At 45.9% G+C, this 16589-nt stretch overlaps 1 protein-coding gene across 2 annotated transcripts in view; it reads left to right on the top strand.

Annotated features, from left to right (window-relative positions):
• TICRR (TOPBP1 interacting checkpoint and replication regulator) overlaps positions 1 to 16589 on the top strand; it is a 68097-nt gene that overhangs the window by 4445 nt on the left and 47063 nt on the right. Inside the window, exons 2-3 of one of the 2 annotated variants that reach the window (XM_043553954.1) lie at positions 10749 to 10854; positions 15090 to 16299. In XM_043553954.1, the coding sequence (XP_043409889.1) occupies positions 15637 to 16299 (663 nt within the window). In that variant the 5' untranslated portion in view covers positions 10749 to 10854; positions 15090 to 15636. The remainder of the gene's footprint in view (positions 1 to 10748; positions 10855 to 15089; positions 16300 to 16589) is intronic. The other variant, XM_043553955.1, reaches the window with a different exon arrangement.

Raw genomic sequence — 16589 nt, 5'->3', positions numbered from 1 at the left:
GTTTCCTGGTTTCATGCAGAATTCTGGGGAATGATTTTCTCATAATCTAGGTTTGCCTTGTCAGCTCCCACGTTTGGTCCCACTACTTTAGGATTATACTGTGTCCCTCTTGCACCTTCACGACCCAGAGCATTTCAGAATAGCTGACTGCTTCAAGCCCCTAATCGTGACACGGCAAGACCTCCGTGATATACTGTTAACTGGGTGGCAAGGAGCAGGGCCTTGGAAATTGGCATTTTCATCTCATGCTATTGAGAGTATAAATTTGTATCACTTTCCAGTATTATTCTGGACTCCCTCCCTTATAAGTGACAGCAACCCAGGCACAACTAGCTTAGACAAACACACAAAGGATGTTCACTGACTCAATTAACCGGGACGACCGAGGGAGGGAAGGCTTCAGGCATAGCTGGATTCGGGGGCTCTATCTTTGTGACTTCTGATCCAAAAGGGAGAGAAAGAGCCCCCTGTGACAGTAGTTTATATAGAGTCTCAGGGAATACTTTGATTAATTCTCTCTGGACTGAACACTGCAGCCAGGGTTAAGAGAGGACTCTGGCTGCTTCAAGTAGAGGAGTGGGGGAAGCCTGGCTCCCTACAGGAAAAACAGAAGGCTATTATTAGAAGACGGGGGGAAAGAATTCTGAACAGGGGAGCACATCGGATGTCCATTTCATTTAGCAAAAAAAGCCAACAAAGATTTTGAAACTTTAAAACAAAGATTTTACCTTCCATCTAAGAGAATAATTTCACATCAAAGAATTCACGAACAAAAAGATCACGGACAAGGGCAGGCTTGTGTCCAAGGATGTTTGTAATCACAGTACTGTGTATAATAGCAAAATATTTTAAGAATCTAAATGTCCATCTAGAGGAGATCAAACAACTTAGCGCCCATCCATGTTACTGGGATGCTAGGCAGCTCTTGAAAATGATCATTATTTCCTTGTATTTCATGACCAGGAAAGACCCCCATGATATACTGCTAAGTGGAAAAGACAGTCTACAAAATAGCACACATGTTATAATCTAATTTTTTTTTAAATTGGCTCTATACCTGGGGCGCCTGGGTGGCGCAGTCGGTTAAGCGTCCGACTTCAGCCAGGTCACGATCTCGCGGTCCGGGAGTTCGAGCCCCGCGTCAGGCTCTGGGCTGATGGCTCGGAGCCTGGAGCCTGTTTCCGATTCTGTGTCTCCCTCTCTCTCTGCCCCTCCCCCGTTCATGCTCTGTCTCTCTCTGTCCCCAAAATAAATAAACGTTGAAAAAAAAAATTGGCTCTATACCCATTGGGAAATAAACATGGTCAGGAACGACATCACAGGCTTAATAGAGGTTATCTCTGGGTGATTATTTCAATTTATTTAATTTGTCTACATTTTCTATGATAAGCACGTATTACTTTTTAATAACAGATTTTTTTTTTTAAGAAAAGAAATCAGGATAAACACACAAAGATACTCAAAGAATAGACTAACAAGTAAGGGCGGGGGGGGGGGGTGGCCCAGGACCATGCCCACAAGGTCAGAGATGCTCAGAGGCAAGGACACCAGGCCTGTAGGTACCTGTGGGGGCTTTGCACACCTATTCATCAGTGCTGATTCCCTGTCATCTTGACGACTCACAGTTGCCACATTAATCGCAGGGTGGGGTGGGCAGGATGGGCTGACCAGGGCAGGCCACCACTGGCCCTCAGCTGAAAGAAGTCAAGTCCTCTTTGTCTTTTCCTCATCTGGTCCTGCCTGTGAAGACCTCCTTTTCCCAGCCAGCCCTATCCCCATCCCAAGCCCTGCCAGTTCTGGTCTCTGCACTCTCAGGTTAACTGAGAGTTAACCCATCACCCAACTTGGCAGTAAAAGCCAGCAGGCCAGAAGGCAGGGAGGTGCCATAGTGACCTGGGAGGATCCCCTTGGCCTGATGCCCTGATGCTCAGCTCCCCAGCACTGGCTCAGCAGACCCCAACCCACCTCTTCCCTTTACTCCCCCTAGGGGCTGGGATAAAAGGCTTTGGCCAGGCAAGGACCTCCAGCTCCAAACCAAAGTCAGCCTCTGCACTGTGCCTGTTGGGGGATGCTGGGGCTCCAGGCCTTGGGTCACCTCTGTGTCTCCACTTGGGGAATGCTGAGGGATCTGTCCTCCAGAGGCCTTGACATCATCCAAATAGTCAACTATAACTTGATTACCTCTTTAGGCAGCCCTCTTGAGTCTCTAGCAGCAAATAAAACTGCCAAGAAGCAGAATCTCTGGTCATAGAGAGAACAAGGGCCCTCAGGCACAACTTGCTAGATTTTTGTTTGTTTCCCAAGAGAAAGTAAGGGGGGAAAGAATCACTAAGGTATAATGCTGGGCCGAAGGGGTACTTTGGGCCAGTAAAGGGAATATACTAAGATTTGTTTGGAACACTCCTATCATATAAAAATTCACAGAAATTTTATATGCTACTTCATGATATAGCTATATGTCTTTTTTCAACATTAAACATTTTTAAGTGTTTATTTTTCAGAGAAAGACAGTGGGAGCAGGAGAGGGGCGGGGGGGGGGGGGGGGACAGAGGATCCGAAGCAGGTTCTGCATTGACAGAGGAGATCCCAATGTGGAGCTTGAACTCATGAACGATAAGGTCATGACTTGAGCTGAGGGCGGATACTCAACCGACTAAGCCACCCAGGTGCCCCTGTTTTCCACATTTTAAATGAAACATTTCAAACATAATTATTTTCACAGTGAAAATATCCCTATACCCACCGCCCAATTTCTACTGTTAGTAGTTTACTATATTTGCTTTGTCATATGTCTCTCTGTCTATCCATCCATCAATACATTTTATTTTTTGTGCATCTCAAAGTAAATTGCAGACGCCGGTAACTTCCCCCTAGTTATTAAGTATGTTTATCATTAACTAGAGCTCAGTATTTGTTTATAGTTTTTTTGAAGTGAAATGTATAAGCAATGAAATACAGACTCTTAAGTATACAGCTGCCAAATTCTGACAAATACATAAACCTGTGCACCCCAACCTCTGTCAAGATGTAGAACCCTACCATCACCCCAGAAAGTTTCCTCATGTCCCTTCCCTATTGATACCTGCCCCCAACCTCTCGGAGAACAACACTGTTCTGATTGGTTCTACCCTAGGTTAGTTTTACCTGTTCTGGAACTTTATATAAATTGAATCATACAAAATATATTCTTTTGTTTAAAGTTTATGTCACTAAACATAATGATTTTGAGTCACTTATGTTGTTGCATGTACCAATAGTTTTTTTTTTTTTTAAGTTTAAAAATTTATTTTTGTGAGAGAGAGAGAGAGAGTGCAAGCCAGGGAGGGGCAGAAAGAAAAGGGAACAAGATCCAAAGCAGGCTCTGCGCTGACAGCAGCGAGCCTGATGTCTCATGAACTGTGAGATCACAACCTGAGCCAAAGTCAGATGCTCAACTGACTAAGTCACCCAGGCTCCCTGTTCTTTTTTTTATTAGGAATAATATTCCATCGTATGAATCTAGCCCTGTTACCCATTTTCCTTTTGATGGATGTCTGGGCTGTTTCCAGTTTTTTGGCTCTTAGGGAAAAGCTGCTATGAACATTCTTATACATATTTTTTGGTAGACATATACATCCTATCAGGTCAATACCTAGAAGTGGAATTGTTGGGTCATAGGGTTGGCGTACAATTAGTTTTTTAAAAAATATTTATTTATTTTGAGAGAGCAAGAGTATGTGCATGCACGAGTAGGGGAGGAGCAGAGAGAGAGGGGGAGCGAGAAAATCCCAAGCAGGCTCCACGTTGTCAGCACAGTGCTTCACATGGGGCTTGATTCCACAAACTGCAAGATTATGACCTGATCTGAAATCAAGTCAGAGCTTGAGGGCGCCTGGGCGGTTCAGTGGGTTAAGCATCCAACTCCTGATTTCAGCGCAGGTCATGATCTCACAGCTCCGTGGGTTTGAGCCCCACACTGGGCTCTGTGCTGGCCACATGGAGCCTGCTTGGGATTCTCTCTCTCTCTCTCTCTCTCTGCACCTCCCCAACTCGCTCTTTGTCTCTCTCAAAATAAAGAACTAAAAAAAAAAAAAAAAAAAGAGATGCTTAACCAACTGAGTAACCCAGGCACCCCGGTGTATAATTAATTTTAAAAGAATTGGCCTTTTCATCAGTTCTTGATGTGTCAGGTGCTTTACGTGCTTTATTTATTTATTTATTTATTACTTTATTTATTTATTTATTGCTTTATTTATTTACTTACTTACTACTTACTATGTGTCAGGTGCTTTACTTGCTTTATTTAATTTTGGAAATAGTTCAATGTGGAAGGTGAGGAAGGTGATATCATCTCATTAAAAAATAAAGAAAGAAAAGAACTGACCTTTTCCAAAGTGGTTGTATTATTTTACATTCCCACTAACAATATAGGCGAGTTCTGGTCGCTCTCGATCCCCGTTAGCCTTTGGTGGGGGTCAGCTGTTTAAATTCTGTTGCGTAGGTTGTAATATCTTATTTCAATTTGCACTGCCCTGATTATGAATGATATTGTCTTTTTCGTGTGCTTATTATCCAGTCATATATCATCTTTTGCGAGCCATCTGTTCAAATCTCTTGCCAGTTTTTCACCGGGGTGGTTTGCCTTTTTATTTATTGAGTTGTAGAAATTCTCTACTCATCCTGGATACCAGTTCTTTTCAGACATGGTTTGCAAATGTTTCCTCCAGTCTAGAGCTTGCCTATTTGGGGTTTTAAAAAGTTTGTTTATTTATTTTGGGAGAGAGGAACAGAACGCATGAGCAGGGGAGGGGCAGAGAGAGAGGGAGAGAGAGAGAATCCCAAGCAGGCTCCATGCTGTCCACGCAGACTCTGATGTGGGGCTCGAACTCATGAACTGTGAGATCATGACCTGAGCTGAAGAGCCAGATGCTTACCAACTGAGCCACCCAGGTGCCCCATCATTTTTTTTTTAAAGATTTTATTTCATTATTATTTTTTTTAAGTAATCTCTATACCCTGTGTGGGGCTTGAACTAACAACCCCAAGGTCAAAAGTCACATGCTTCACTGACTGAACCAGCCAGACACCCCTTGCCCATTCATTTTTAAATGAGGTCTTTGAGAGCTTAAACTATTGATAAAGTCTTATTTATCAGTTTTTTAACTTATGGTTATTGCTTTCTGTGTCCTAAGAAACATTTGCTACTCTTAGCCACAAAGATATTCTCCTCTGTTTTCTTCTTCTTCTTTTTAAAATGTTTATTTATTTTGAGACAGAGAGTGAAGGAGAGAGAACAAGCAGGGGAGAGAGGCAGAGGGAGACAGAGAATCTCGAGCAGGTTCCACGCTGTCAGCACAGAACCCAACACAGGGCTTGATCCCACAAACCATGAGATCATGACCTGAGCCAAAGAAATCAAGAGTTGGATGCTTAACCCACTGAAGCACCCAGGTGCCCCACCTCTGTTTTCTTCTAAGAGCTTATGGTTTTAGCTTTTATGTTTACATCTATGATCCATCTTTAATTACTTTTTGTGTACGGTGTGAGGTAGGAATTAAGGCTATTTTTTTCTATATAGAGATCCAGTTTTTCAGCCCCATTTATTAAAAATATTTTCCTCTCCCCCTTGGATTGGCTTTGGCACCATTGCCAAAACCAAATGACTAAACAAGTGTGGGTCTATTTTCAGCTCTCTATTCTGTCCTTGATGCATTGCTTGATCCTTATAATGGTACCACACTATGTTGATTCCTGTAATTTTATATTAAGTCTTGAAGTAAGGTAATGTAAGTATTCTAACTTCTTTTTCAAGATTGCTTTGGAGATTCTAGATCCTTTGCATGTCTGCATAAGTTTTATTTTATTTATTCTTAATTTTACTTTTAATTTTTTAAAATTTACATTCAAATTAGTTAGCATATAGTGCAACAATGATTTTAGGAGTAGATTCCTTAGTGCCCCTTACCCATTTAGCCCATCCCCCCTCCCACAACCCCTCCAGTAATGCTCTGTTTATTCTCCGTATTTATGAGTCTCTTCTGTTTTGTCCCCCTCCCTGTTTTTATATGATTTTTGTTTCCCTTCCCTTATGTTCATCTGTTTTGTCTCTTAAAGTCCTCATATGAGTGAAGTCATAGGATTTTTGTCTTTCTCTGACTAATTTCACTTAGCATAATACCCTCCAGGTCCATCCACGTAGTTGCAAATGGCAAGATTTCATTCTTTTTGATTGCTGAGTAATACTCCATTGTATATATATACCACATCTTCTTTATCCATTCATCCCTCGATGGACATGTGGGCTCTTTCCATACTTTGGCTATTGTTGATAGTGCTGCTATAAACATGGGGGTGCATGTGTCCCTTCGAAAGAGCACATCTGTATCCCTTGGATAAATGCCTAGTAGTGCCATTGCTGGGTCGTAGGGTAGTTCTATTTTCAGTTTTTTGAGGAATCTCCATCCTGTTTTCCAGAGTGGCTGCACCAGTTTGCATTGCCACCAGCAGTGCAAAAGAGATCCTCTTTCTCTGCATCCTCGCCAACATCTGTTCTTTCCTGAGTTGTTAATGTTAGCCATTCTGACAGGTGTAAGGTGGTATCTCATTGTGGTTTTGATTTGTATTTCCCTGATGATGAGTGATGTTGAGCATTTTTTTCATGTGTCAGTTGGCCATCTGGATGTCGTCTTTGGAGAAGTGTCTATTCTTGTCTTTTGCCCGTTTCTTCACTGGATTATTTGTTTTTTTGGGTGTTGAGTTCTGCATAAATTTTAGAATCAGCATGTTAATTTCTATAAACAAACCTATGGAGATTATGATTTAGGAATTAAATCTATAAACCAATTGAGGAGAATTAACAATATTGAATCTTCTAATCCATGAACATGGTATGTCTTTCCCTATGCTTACATCCTTTAAACATTTACCTTAGGAACGTTTTGTAGTTTTCATTATGTAAGTCTTGCGCATCTTTTGTTAAACTTATTCTTAGGTATTTTCTGGTTTTTTGTCTTTATCGTAAATTGGATTTTATTTTAATTTTACTTTTCAGCTATCTACTGCTAAAAAAATCTGGAACACTTCACAAATTTGATGTCATCCTTATGTGGGGACTGAGTTAATCTTCCATATCATTCTAGTTTCAGTATATGGGTTGCCAAAATGACATTGTATGTTTTTAATAAAAACATAGTATCATCCACTCCTGTGAATTTTTAAGATACACTCCAGGCAATGGGGCACCTGGGTGGCTCAGTCAGTTAAGCATCCTACTCTTGATTTGGGCTCAGGTCATGATCTCACGGTCAGGAGATGGAGCCCTGAATCCAGGCTCTGTGATGGACATGGAGCCTGCTTAAGATTCTCTCTCTGCCCCTCCCCTACACACACACACACACACACACACACACACACGTGTGCTCCTAGCACCGTGCCATGGACCCCTACAGGGAGCATTATGGGATCTCTGCCCAGAGTGCCTTCTCCTCTGGGTCACTATCTGGCTCTCTGAGGTTGGAAGCCTACATTCTCCACTACAAACTCCACACACTCACATCAGCTGTGATTTTGTAAAATGCTTCATCAGTCCTAAAACATGGTGACAAAAAATGCTTCCTGAGCCAGAACCTGATTTACTGGCTCATTCCTCACATTCATCCCCAAATATTACTGGAGAGAGAAAATCCCATCTCACGGACCTAAGGATAGCCAGAAAGAGTGAAAAGAGAGGCACATCTGTCAGGTTCTTTAAAAGCCATTTCTAACCTCTTGGGTGGGTCATGATGACCCTTGAGGAGAAGACAGTGCTTCCCGCAAAAGCTGGGTGGCCCCAGCCTACAGGTGCTCTTGGAGTACTCCGAAACCTCTCTTCAGCCTCAGATGAGACTGGCCTGACATGCTTTCTAAGCTAACCACAGTATCATATTCTTCTTCTTCTTTTTTAATTGTAGTGAAATATGCATAACATAAAAGCTACTGTTTTAACAATTTTAAAGTAAACAGTTCAGCAGCCTTAAGTAAGTACATTTGCACTATTGTGCAAACATCACCCCCATCTGTCTCCAGGACTGTTTCTCATCCCCTATCACGGTTCATCTTAGAAAATTATTTTTTCATCTGACCTATGCTTTTTGAAGAATGAATTAAAAGCAGGTTGCCCAGCCCTCCCCTCCCAAACCACTTCGCAGTCCTGGGATCCACAGTGTGATAGAAATCTTTCCTCCTGGCTCCCATTAGCTGGTCCAGGCCTCACGGGCTTAGCCCAACGCAGGGCTGTGAGCCCTCGGGCCCCCTGTCCGAAGGGCGTGGGTGGATGCCTAGGGGGTGGGGCTTCCAGATTAGCTTCCGCCCCCTCCTCTGCTCTGGCCCTGGGTCCATTAGGGAGATTGCAGTCCTGCCCATCCCCCACCCCCCAAATTGTCTGGGGCTTCCGTTTCTTCCCGCCCTGCCACCAGGTCCCCACAACTTTCCCGAGCCTCTACAAGCCCCTCCAAGCGTCCTGAGGGAACTTGAGACTCTTCCTTCACGGTGAAGCTAGCCCCGCCCTGGGGCAGAGCCCGAGGCCATGATCTTTCCCTGCCTAACTGCCTCCTCACGTGGCAGACCCAGTGCAATTTGCAGTATAAATGACGTCCGAGAAGGGCTTTGATTCTGTAAGGAGTTTCAGCGGGGCGCAGTGGCCCCACAACCACCGCTTTGGCCTCATTTCTTAATGGGCTTCTGCCTGCCAGGGGACCTTCCTTTCATCCTCCAGTTCTCCCATCGGTGAGTGGACCTGGTGTTCCAAACGATTGTCACAGGGCCCAAGGTGAAGGGTTTCTGAGCTCTGTGCCGTCCTGATAAGGCAGGCCTGGGCCATGCCTCACTGGCTTCAGCCACAGCTGGGCTTTCTCAGCCAACAAAGAGGGCCAGGCCCACGGGACTCTGGAATCACACTGGCCCTCAGACCTGGTTTCCCAGGGAGCACTGCTGGGGTCGGAGCAGAGTGAGGTTGGAACAAGAGATCAGGGTCCCAGGTCTTAGGTCAGGAGGGGTCTGAGAGAGGACAGGGCAGGGGTGAGGCAATCACCACCCAGCCTGCACTCCTGCTCCCCACTCCACCCCATCTCTGAGCCACAGCCCTGCTCCTCCAGGAAGTAGAGCGACCACTCAGTGAGCTGTGTGACGTCCAGCAACTTACTTACCTTTTCTGAACTGTTAAAATGGAGATGTACAAATGGTTTTGGGGATTAAATAGGAATGTTCTGGTTGAACAAATGCCTGGCGTGGAAGAGAAACGATCTCCTCGGAAGACCCACCCCTTATCCAGACCCACCAAGGACACATACGCTATATGTCAATGCCAGTAAAAATCCCCAGACCTGTGACCTCAAGATGCCCTGCCCAACGGGAGCTGGAGGGGTCCAGACACCTCAGCTCCTTTTTCAAAGGAGGGCAAGGACATTTTTTGTCATCATCACCCTCAAGGAGAAACCAGAGTTTCACTGGGCCCCTGGGTGGCTCGGTCGGTTAAGCATCTGACTTCAGCTCAGGTCATGATCTCACGCTTTGTGAGTTAGAGCTCCGCGTTGGGCCCTGTGCGGACAGCTGGGAGAATGAATGGAGACTGCTTCGGAGTCTGTATCTCCCTCTCTCTGTGCCCCTCTGCCCCCTGTGCTGTTTGTGTCTCTCAAAATAAATAAGTACATAAAAACATCAAAAAAAAGGGGGGTGGCGCCTGGGTGGCTCAGTCGGTTGGGCATCTGACTTCAGCTCAGGTCATGATCTCATGGTTCATGGGTTCGAGCCCCGCATCAGGCTCTGTGCTGATGGCTAGGAGCCTGGAGCCTGCTTGGGATTCTGTGTCTCCCTTGCTCTCTGCCCCTCCCCTGCTCACGCTCTGTTTCTCTCTGTCTCTCAAAAATAAATGTAAAAAAAAATTTTTTTTTTTTTTAGAAAAGAAAAAAAAAAAACCCAGAAACTCAGAGCAAGGAGGGAGTTTGGTGATATGCCCAAGCCCCACCGCAACCCAACTCAATTAGACTCTTTGCCGGGTAGGGCCAGCTTTGGATAGTTTTTAAAAGTCCCCAGGTGCTTCTAATGTGTAACCAGGGTTGAGAACTGCTGGTTTAGTCCAACCTCCTCATTGCAGAGATAAAAGAACACACAGGGGGAGAAAACCCCAGAAAGGTTAACAGAAATAAAATATTTAAAGTAAAAGAGTATGGTTCAAATTAGTTGCCCTAAAGGGGGAAGTTGTTATGATTTCCCTATTTCTGTTATTGCTCTAGGCAGGCTAGCTCTGTGGACATGTGTCTTATAGGGTCACACCGGCCCCTCGTGCTTGGAAGGGCCCTGTGCTTGACTTACTGCTCTGCCGCTGCTGTTTTGAAATGTTTAATTTTTTTAATAAGGGGTCCCACATTTTCACTTTGTACTGGGCCCTGCTGGTCCTGGCCCTAGATCGCACAGCTCTTAAAAGCAAACTGGATTATCACCCCTTTAAAGGAAGACGAAGAATGCAGGGCTCAGAGGCTTGCTGGACCTCCTGGGCTCCATTGCCCAAGGAGGTCCCTTCTGTCCACTCCATCAGGGGAGGAGGCTGTCCTGGGATCTCCTGCGGGAAGCAGTGAAAGAGTTCCAGTGCTCTCTCTTACAAGCTGTGAGAGCCCCTCTGAGCCTCAGTTTTCTCATCTGTAAAATAATGCCTGCCTCGCAGAATTACTGAGAGTGGCCAGAATTATGCCTGTCCCTCTAGATGCTGGAAATATGTGACTCCCCTTGCTTTATAGGAACACAGAACGCATCGTTCCCCAAAAGAATGGGACCCACGTGCTCCAGGTGCAGCCTTGTCAGCCACCCCAAGGTCCTTTTTTCTCCTTCAGAGGCCCAATTACAGTAAGTTCCCAGATTTTTGCTTTTCTCACCCAAATGAAGGACAAGCAGTTCTGGGGAAAGCTTTCATTCTGGAGTGGGCTTGTAGGCTTGAGAGTCCCTGGTGAAGGGTTGCTGCTGCTGCCCTCTGGTGGTAATGTGTGTATATGCACAAATTCCTAACCTGGGAAACGCTTGGTAACATACTGCATTTCAATTATGATAATAATTTATTGCTACTCTGCTAGGCAAGAGGGATACAAAGACAAATAAAACATAGTTCTTGCCCTTTAAGAACTTTAAGAACTCACAGCTTAGAAAGTGAAAGGGAGATAGCTCGAATACAGTGTAACGTGAGAAGTTATAAAAACAACTCCCCGGGCACCTGGGTGGCTCAGTAGGTTAAACATCCGGCTTCAGCTCAGGTCAAGATGTCACGGTTCGTGAGTTCAAGACCGGCATTGGGCTCTGTGCTGACAGCTCGGAGCCTGGAGCCTGGAGCCTGCTTCAGATTCTGGGTCTCCCTCTCTCTCTGCCCCTCCCCTGCTCGTGCTCTAGCTCTCTCAAAAATAAACATTAAAAAAAAAAAAAAAGAAACAAAAACAACAACACCTGACTTCTAGCTCCAGACTAAATAGGGTACACATATTCCTATTCTTCCCACTAAATAAAGCCGAAAACTTATGGACATTCTATATACACAGACATGAGAAGACCTCTTTGAGGTTGAGAGAAGAGGCAAACTTTGCTAGGGGCCTTGAGACCCAAAGAATGACATGGCAGTGAGTTCCCAGGGTTTTCTTTTGTCCTTTTATATCTGACTGGATGCTTTGGGGCGCCTGGGTGGCGCAGTCTGTTGAGCGTCCGACTTCAGCCAGGTCACGATCTCCCGGTCCGTGTTCGAGCCCTGCGTCGGGCTCTGGGCTGATGGCTCGGAGCCTGGAGCCTGTTTCCGATTCTGTGTCTCCCTCTCTGCTCCTCCCCCGTTCATGCTCTGTCTCTCTCTGTCCCAAACATAAATAAACGTTGAAAAAAAAAATTTTATATCTGACTGGATACTGGAGAAGCTGGCGACCTTATACATTCATGGATGCAGACTAAAAAAATCCCCGAGGAAAGTCTGCTCTCTCCAGTGAAAAGACCAGGAAAGGGGTAGACAAGCAAGACAGAAAACTTCTAGACAATAATCACTCCCGTCAGGTAAAACTCCCAAAAAACACCAAGCTAAACCAAATCAAACCAACAAACAAACAAGCAAACAGTGTCTCAGCCCCATCAGCAAAGGCTGAGTGGGATCCCACACTTGTTCCCACGCTGGGCATCACGAGGCAGCCCCTTCCCCTGCCAGGGTGGCATCAGAGGCCAAGTGGGGAGCTGGCACTTTTATCCCCACCCGATGGTAATGAGGACCAAAGTGGAGGTCCCTTAGGGAACCTGGACTCCCCCATCTATCTGCTGGGAACAAGATTCCCCTTCTGCCCCTGCTGGGGTGATGTCGGAGGAGGCACAGCGGAGAAACAGGACTGGCACAACCCCTGTGGTGACACAGTTCCCCCTCCTGCAGTGTCAGCAGAGGCCACAGAGGCCAGGGGGAAGGGGGCTACATTTTCTAAGTGATGGGGGTGGGAAAAAAAAAAAGATCTGTCAACCCAGAATTCTATATCCAGTGAAAGTCCTTCAGAAATAAAAACATTCTCAGAAAATTAAGGAATTTTCTGCAAGCAGACTTACTCTAAAAGAACGGCTAGTGGAAGCTGTAAAACACAGGAAAAAAATGATAAAAGAAGGAATCTTAGAACATCAGGAAAAAAGAAGTAACAATGGAAAGAGTAAAAGTATGAGTAAAGACAATACAATTTCCTTCTCTTAAGTTTTAGAAGTTTGATGGTTAAGGCAAAAATTATAACCAATGTAGGTATTAATATTTATTTATTAAAAAATTTTTTTTTCAACGTTTTTTATTTATTTTTGGGACAGAGAGAGACAGAGCATGAACGGGGGAGGAGCAGAGAGAGAGGGAGACACAGAATCGGAAACAGGCTCCAGGCTCCGAGCCATCAGCCCAGAGCGTGACGCGGGGCTCGAACTCGCGGACCGCGAGATCGTGACCTGGCTGAAGTTGGATGCTTAACCGACTGCGCCACCCAGGCGCCCCTATAGGTATTAATATTTATAAAGGAAATAGACAATTTTAAGTGAGGAAGGGTAAGGGGACTTAAAAGGAGGTAATATTTCTGTACTACATTATACTTCATCAGACTGTGTGGTTAAGTTATACATACATATTGTAATACTCAGACAAAACCCTAAAAAAATCTATACTGGGGCAACTGGGTGGCTCAGTTGGTGGAGCATCTTACTCTTGATTTCGGCTCAGGTCATGATCCCAGGGTCATAGGATCGTGGCCGCGTTGGGCCCTGTGGTGAGTGGGGAGCCTGCTTAAGATTCTCTGTTTCCCTCTGCCCCTCTTCCCCCACCCGTGCACTCTCAAATAATAATAATAAAAATCTATATAAAGAAATACACTAACAAACAAAATTAATAAATAAAAATTGAATTTAAAAAAAAGGTTCGGGGTGCCTGGGTGACTCAGTCAGTTAAGCGACCAACTTCAGCTCAGGTCATGGTCTTGTGGTTTGCGAGTTCGAGTCCCGCGTGGGGCTCTGCGCTGACAGTGCAGAGCCTGGAGCCCCTTTCGGATTCTGTGTCTCCCTCTCTCTCTGCCCCTCCCCTGCTCATGCTCAGTCTCTCTTTACTTCAAAAATAAATAAACATTAAAATTTTTTAAACAAAGTTTCAATTAGCACTGAGGGAAGGAGGAGGAAAAAACAAAAACCAAAAAATGAAATGGCATACTTAAGCCCTAATAATCAATATACATTACACATAGATAGTCTAAATACATCAATTAAAAGATAGAGATTGGCAGAACAGATTTTTTTTTAATGTTTATTTATTTTTGAGAGAAAGAGAGACAGAGTGTGAGTGGGGGAGGGGCAGAGAGTGAAGGGGAGACACAGAATCTGACGCCGGCTCCAGGCCTCGAGCTGTCAGCACAGAACCCCACATGGGGCTTGAACCCATGAACCGTGAGATCATGACCTGAAGGGAAGTCGGACACCCCACCGACTGAGCCACCCAGGCGCCACTGGCAGAACAGATTTTTAAAACTGACTCAATTATATGTTATGTAAAGAAACTCACTTCAAACATAATGATATAGATAAGTTAACAGAAAAAGATCCGAGCCAGATATACTATGCAAACACTAATCAAAGAAAGCAAGACAGGCTATATTAATAGCAGATAAATTTATTTCAGAGCAAAGAAAAGCACCAGTTACAAGAAAGGACTATTACATAGTGATAGAAGGGCCAGTACACTAAGAAGACACAGCAATTCTTAGGGTGTACGCATCAAACAACAGAGATGCAAAACATATGATGCAATATAATGATAGAACTGAAAGAAATAAGACACATCCACAATTATAGCTGAAGACTTCAACATCTTCCTCTCAACAACTGAGAGAATAGTTAGAAAACCAGCACAGATATAGAAGCACTCAAAAAACACACTAACCAATGGATCTAATTGGTATTTACAGAACACTCCACTCAAAAATGGCAGAACATGTCCCTTAAACTGGTCCCATCTCCCACTCTTCCTTGACCTCCCTGCAGCATACCGTAAACATACTCCCCCTTTGTCCTCAGCCTCTACCTTGAATAGTCCCTTTACCTTGTTGCCTGATTAGAAACCTGGCTTCTTCTATTTGCAACAGGAAATGCTTTTTAGTCACTAAGTATATTTCTTCCTGACTATAACAGTAACAAGGGGATACAGAATAGAAAATTCAGAAAAGTGTGAAATAGGTATATATGTTTAAAATCACCAGAGTGTCTTCATCACCCAAAGACAACTTTCGGTACAGTTTTATCATAACAGTTTAAAAATATACGCATAGAAAATTGGGGGTTCTCACTGCATGTGCTGTTTCACAGTCCTTTTTTAAAAAATCTAATGTTACATATAAAAATATTTTTGAAAGCTACCTGATGTTCCTTCCCTTTAGGCCGTACCGTACTTTAGTCATGCCCATTTGAGCTGTTTTCCAATCTTTCTCAAATTAAGTAAGTAACTCTATGATGTACCTAAGTCTTTTATTTGGATCTAATTACCTTCTTCAGAGAAACTCCTTGAAATTATTGAGGCAAAGTGAACTTTTGATTGTTAATAAATTTTTCTTAAATTACAGAAAACGAAAATTTCATCATCGGATTCTACTCCATAGAAAGTCTAGGGCGGCTTCCTCCCAGTTTGAATCGGACCGTCTCAAATTCCCCTCCAGTCCTAAATTTTCAGTCTCGGGAAACATCTCCCAGCAGCCCGCACCCACGCCTGCGCACCATCGCCCAAACGCAGGCCTCCTGACCGAAGGGGAAACTTAAGGACACGCCCCCGAAGCGCAACCTCTTTAAATTTTAAAATGAAGGCCCGAGCCAATGAATGTTAAGTTTCTCCCGGAACTGGGTACCCCGCTCACAGCCACGCCCTCCACCAATGAGGCAGAGAGCTTCTCCGTCGTCCTTCCAATCAGCGCCAAGGCTGGGAGTTACTCACGTAAGTTACGTAAGGCGAGCGACCAATAGGAGCTGAGTCTGGGGGCTGACTCCGCCAATGGCAGCAGCGCTTGGAGAGCGCGGGAGCTTTTCCACCGGGACTCCTGAGGGAAAGTGGTGAATGGCGCTGGTTCCCTGAGGCTAGGGCCCCGGCCGGAGCCCGGGGGCGGCGGCGCGGCCGGCATGGCCTGCTGTCACAACGTTATGTTGCTGCTGGACACCGCGGGCGGTGCCGCCGGCCGGACCCCGGCCCGGCGGGCCGCCCTGCGCCTCCTCACTTACCTGAGCTGCCGATTCGGCCTGGCCAGGGTCCGCTGGGCCTTCAAGTTCTTTGACTCCCAGGGGGCGCGGAGCCGGCCGTCCCGCGTGTCTGACTTCCGCGAGCTGGGGGCCCGCTCCTGGGAGGACTTCGAGGAGGAGCTGGACGCCGTGCTCGGGGACGGCGCCCACGGCGCCCACCTGCCGGGCCCGGCGCCCAGGGCCAGCCACACGCACGGCGCCCTGATGGAGACGCTGCTAGACTACCAGTGGGACCGGCCCGAGATCACGTCGCCCACCAAGCCGATCCTGCGGAGCAGCGGGAGGAGACTGCTGGACGTGGAGAGCGAGGCCAAGGAGGCCGAGACTGCGCTCGGGGGCTTCGTGAACGCGGTCTTCCTGCTGGCCCCCTGCCCGCATTCGCAGAGGGAGCTGCTGCAGTTCGTGTCCGGGTGCGAGGCGCAGGCCCAGTGCCTGCCGCCAGCCCCTAAGCAGGTGATGGAGAAGTTGCTGCCCAAGCGAGTGCAGGAGGTCATGATCGCCCGAAAAATCACCTTGTACTGGGTGGATACCACCGAGTGGCCCAAGGTGAGTTAATGGTAAGGTCCGACTTGGTGCACGGTGCCCTGCGGGATCAGCCGGAACCTGGCGGCGTCCGCAGAGCCGCCAGTAGACCCAGAGTGCGACCAGCCTGACCCGCGTGGGTCCGTTCGGGAGGAAAGTCCTCTGGTCACAAAGTGGGACAGTCTTCATGACAAAACACGTAGGTCCTCGGGCCCTGCTGAGGTCAGCGTTTAAAGCCCTTCACAATTTGGGCCCTGTCCGCCTTCCCAGGGAATACTCCAGCATGTGAAGCATGGTCTCTTGGGTCAACAAAT

This window comes from Prionailurus bengalensis, chromosome B3 (assembly GCF_016509475.1).
Source record: "Prionailurus bengalensis isolate Pbe53 chromosome B3, Fcat_Pben_1.1_paternal_pri, whole genome shotgun sequence".
Classification (NCBI taxonomy): Eukaryota; Metazoa; Chordata; class Mammalia; order Carnivora; family Felidae; genus Prionailurus; species Prionailurus bengalensis.
The sequence above is the reverse complement of the archived record's forward strand: the minus strand, read 5'-3'. Positions and strand labels throughout refer to the sequence as shown.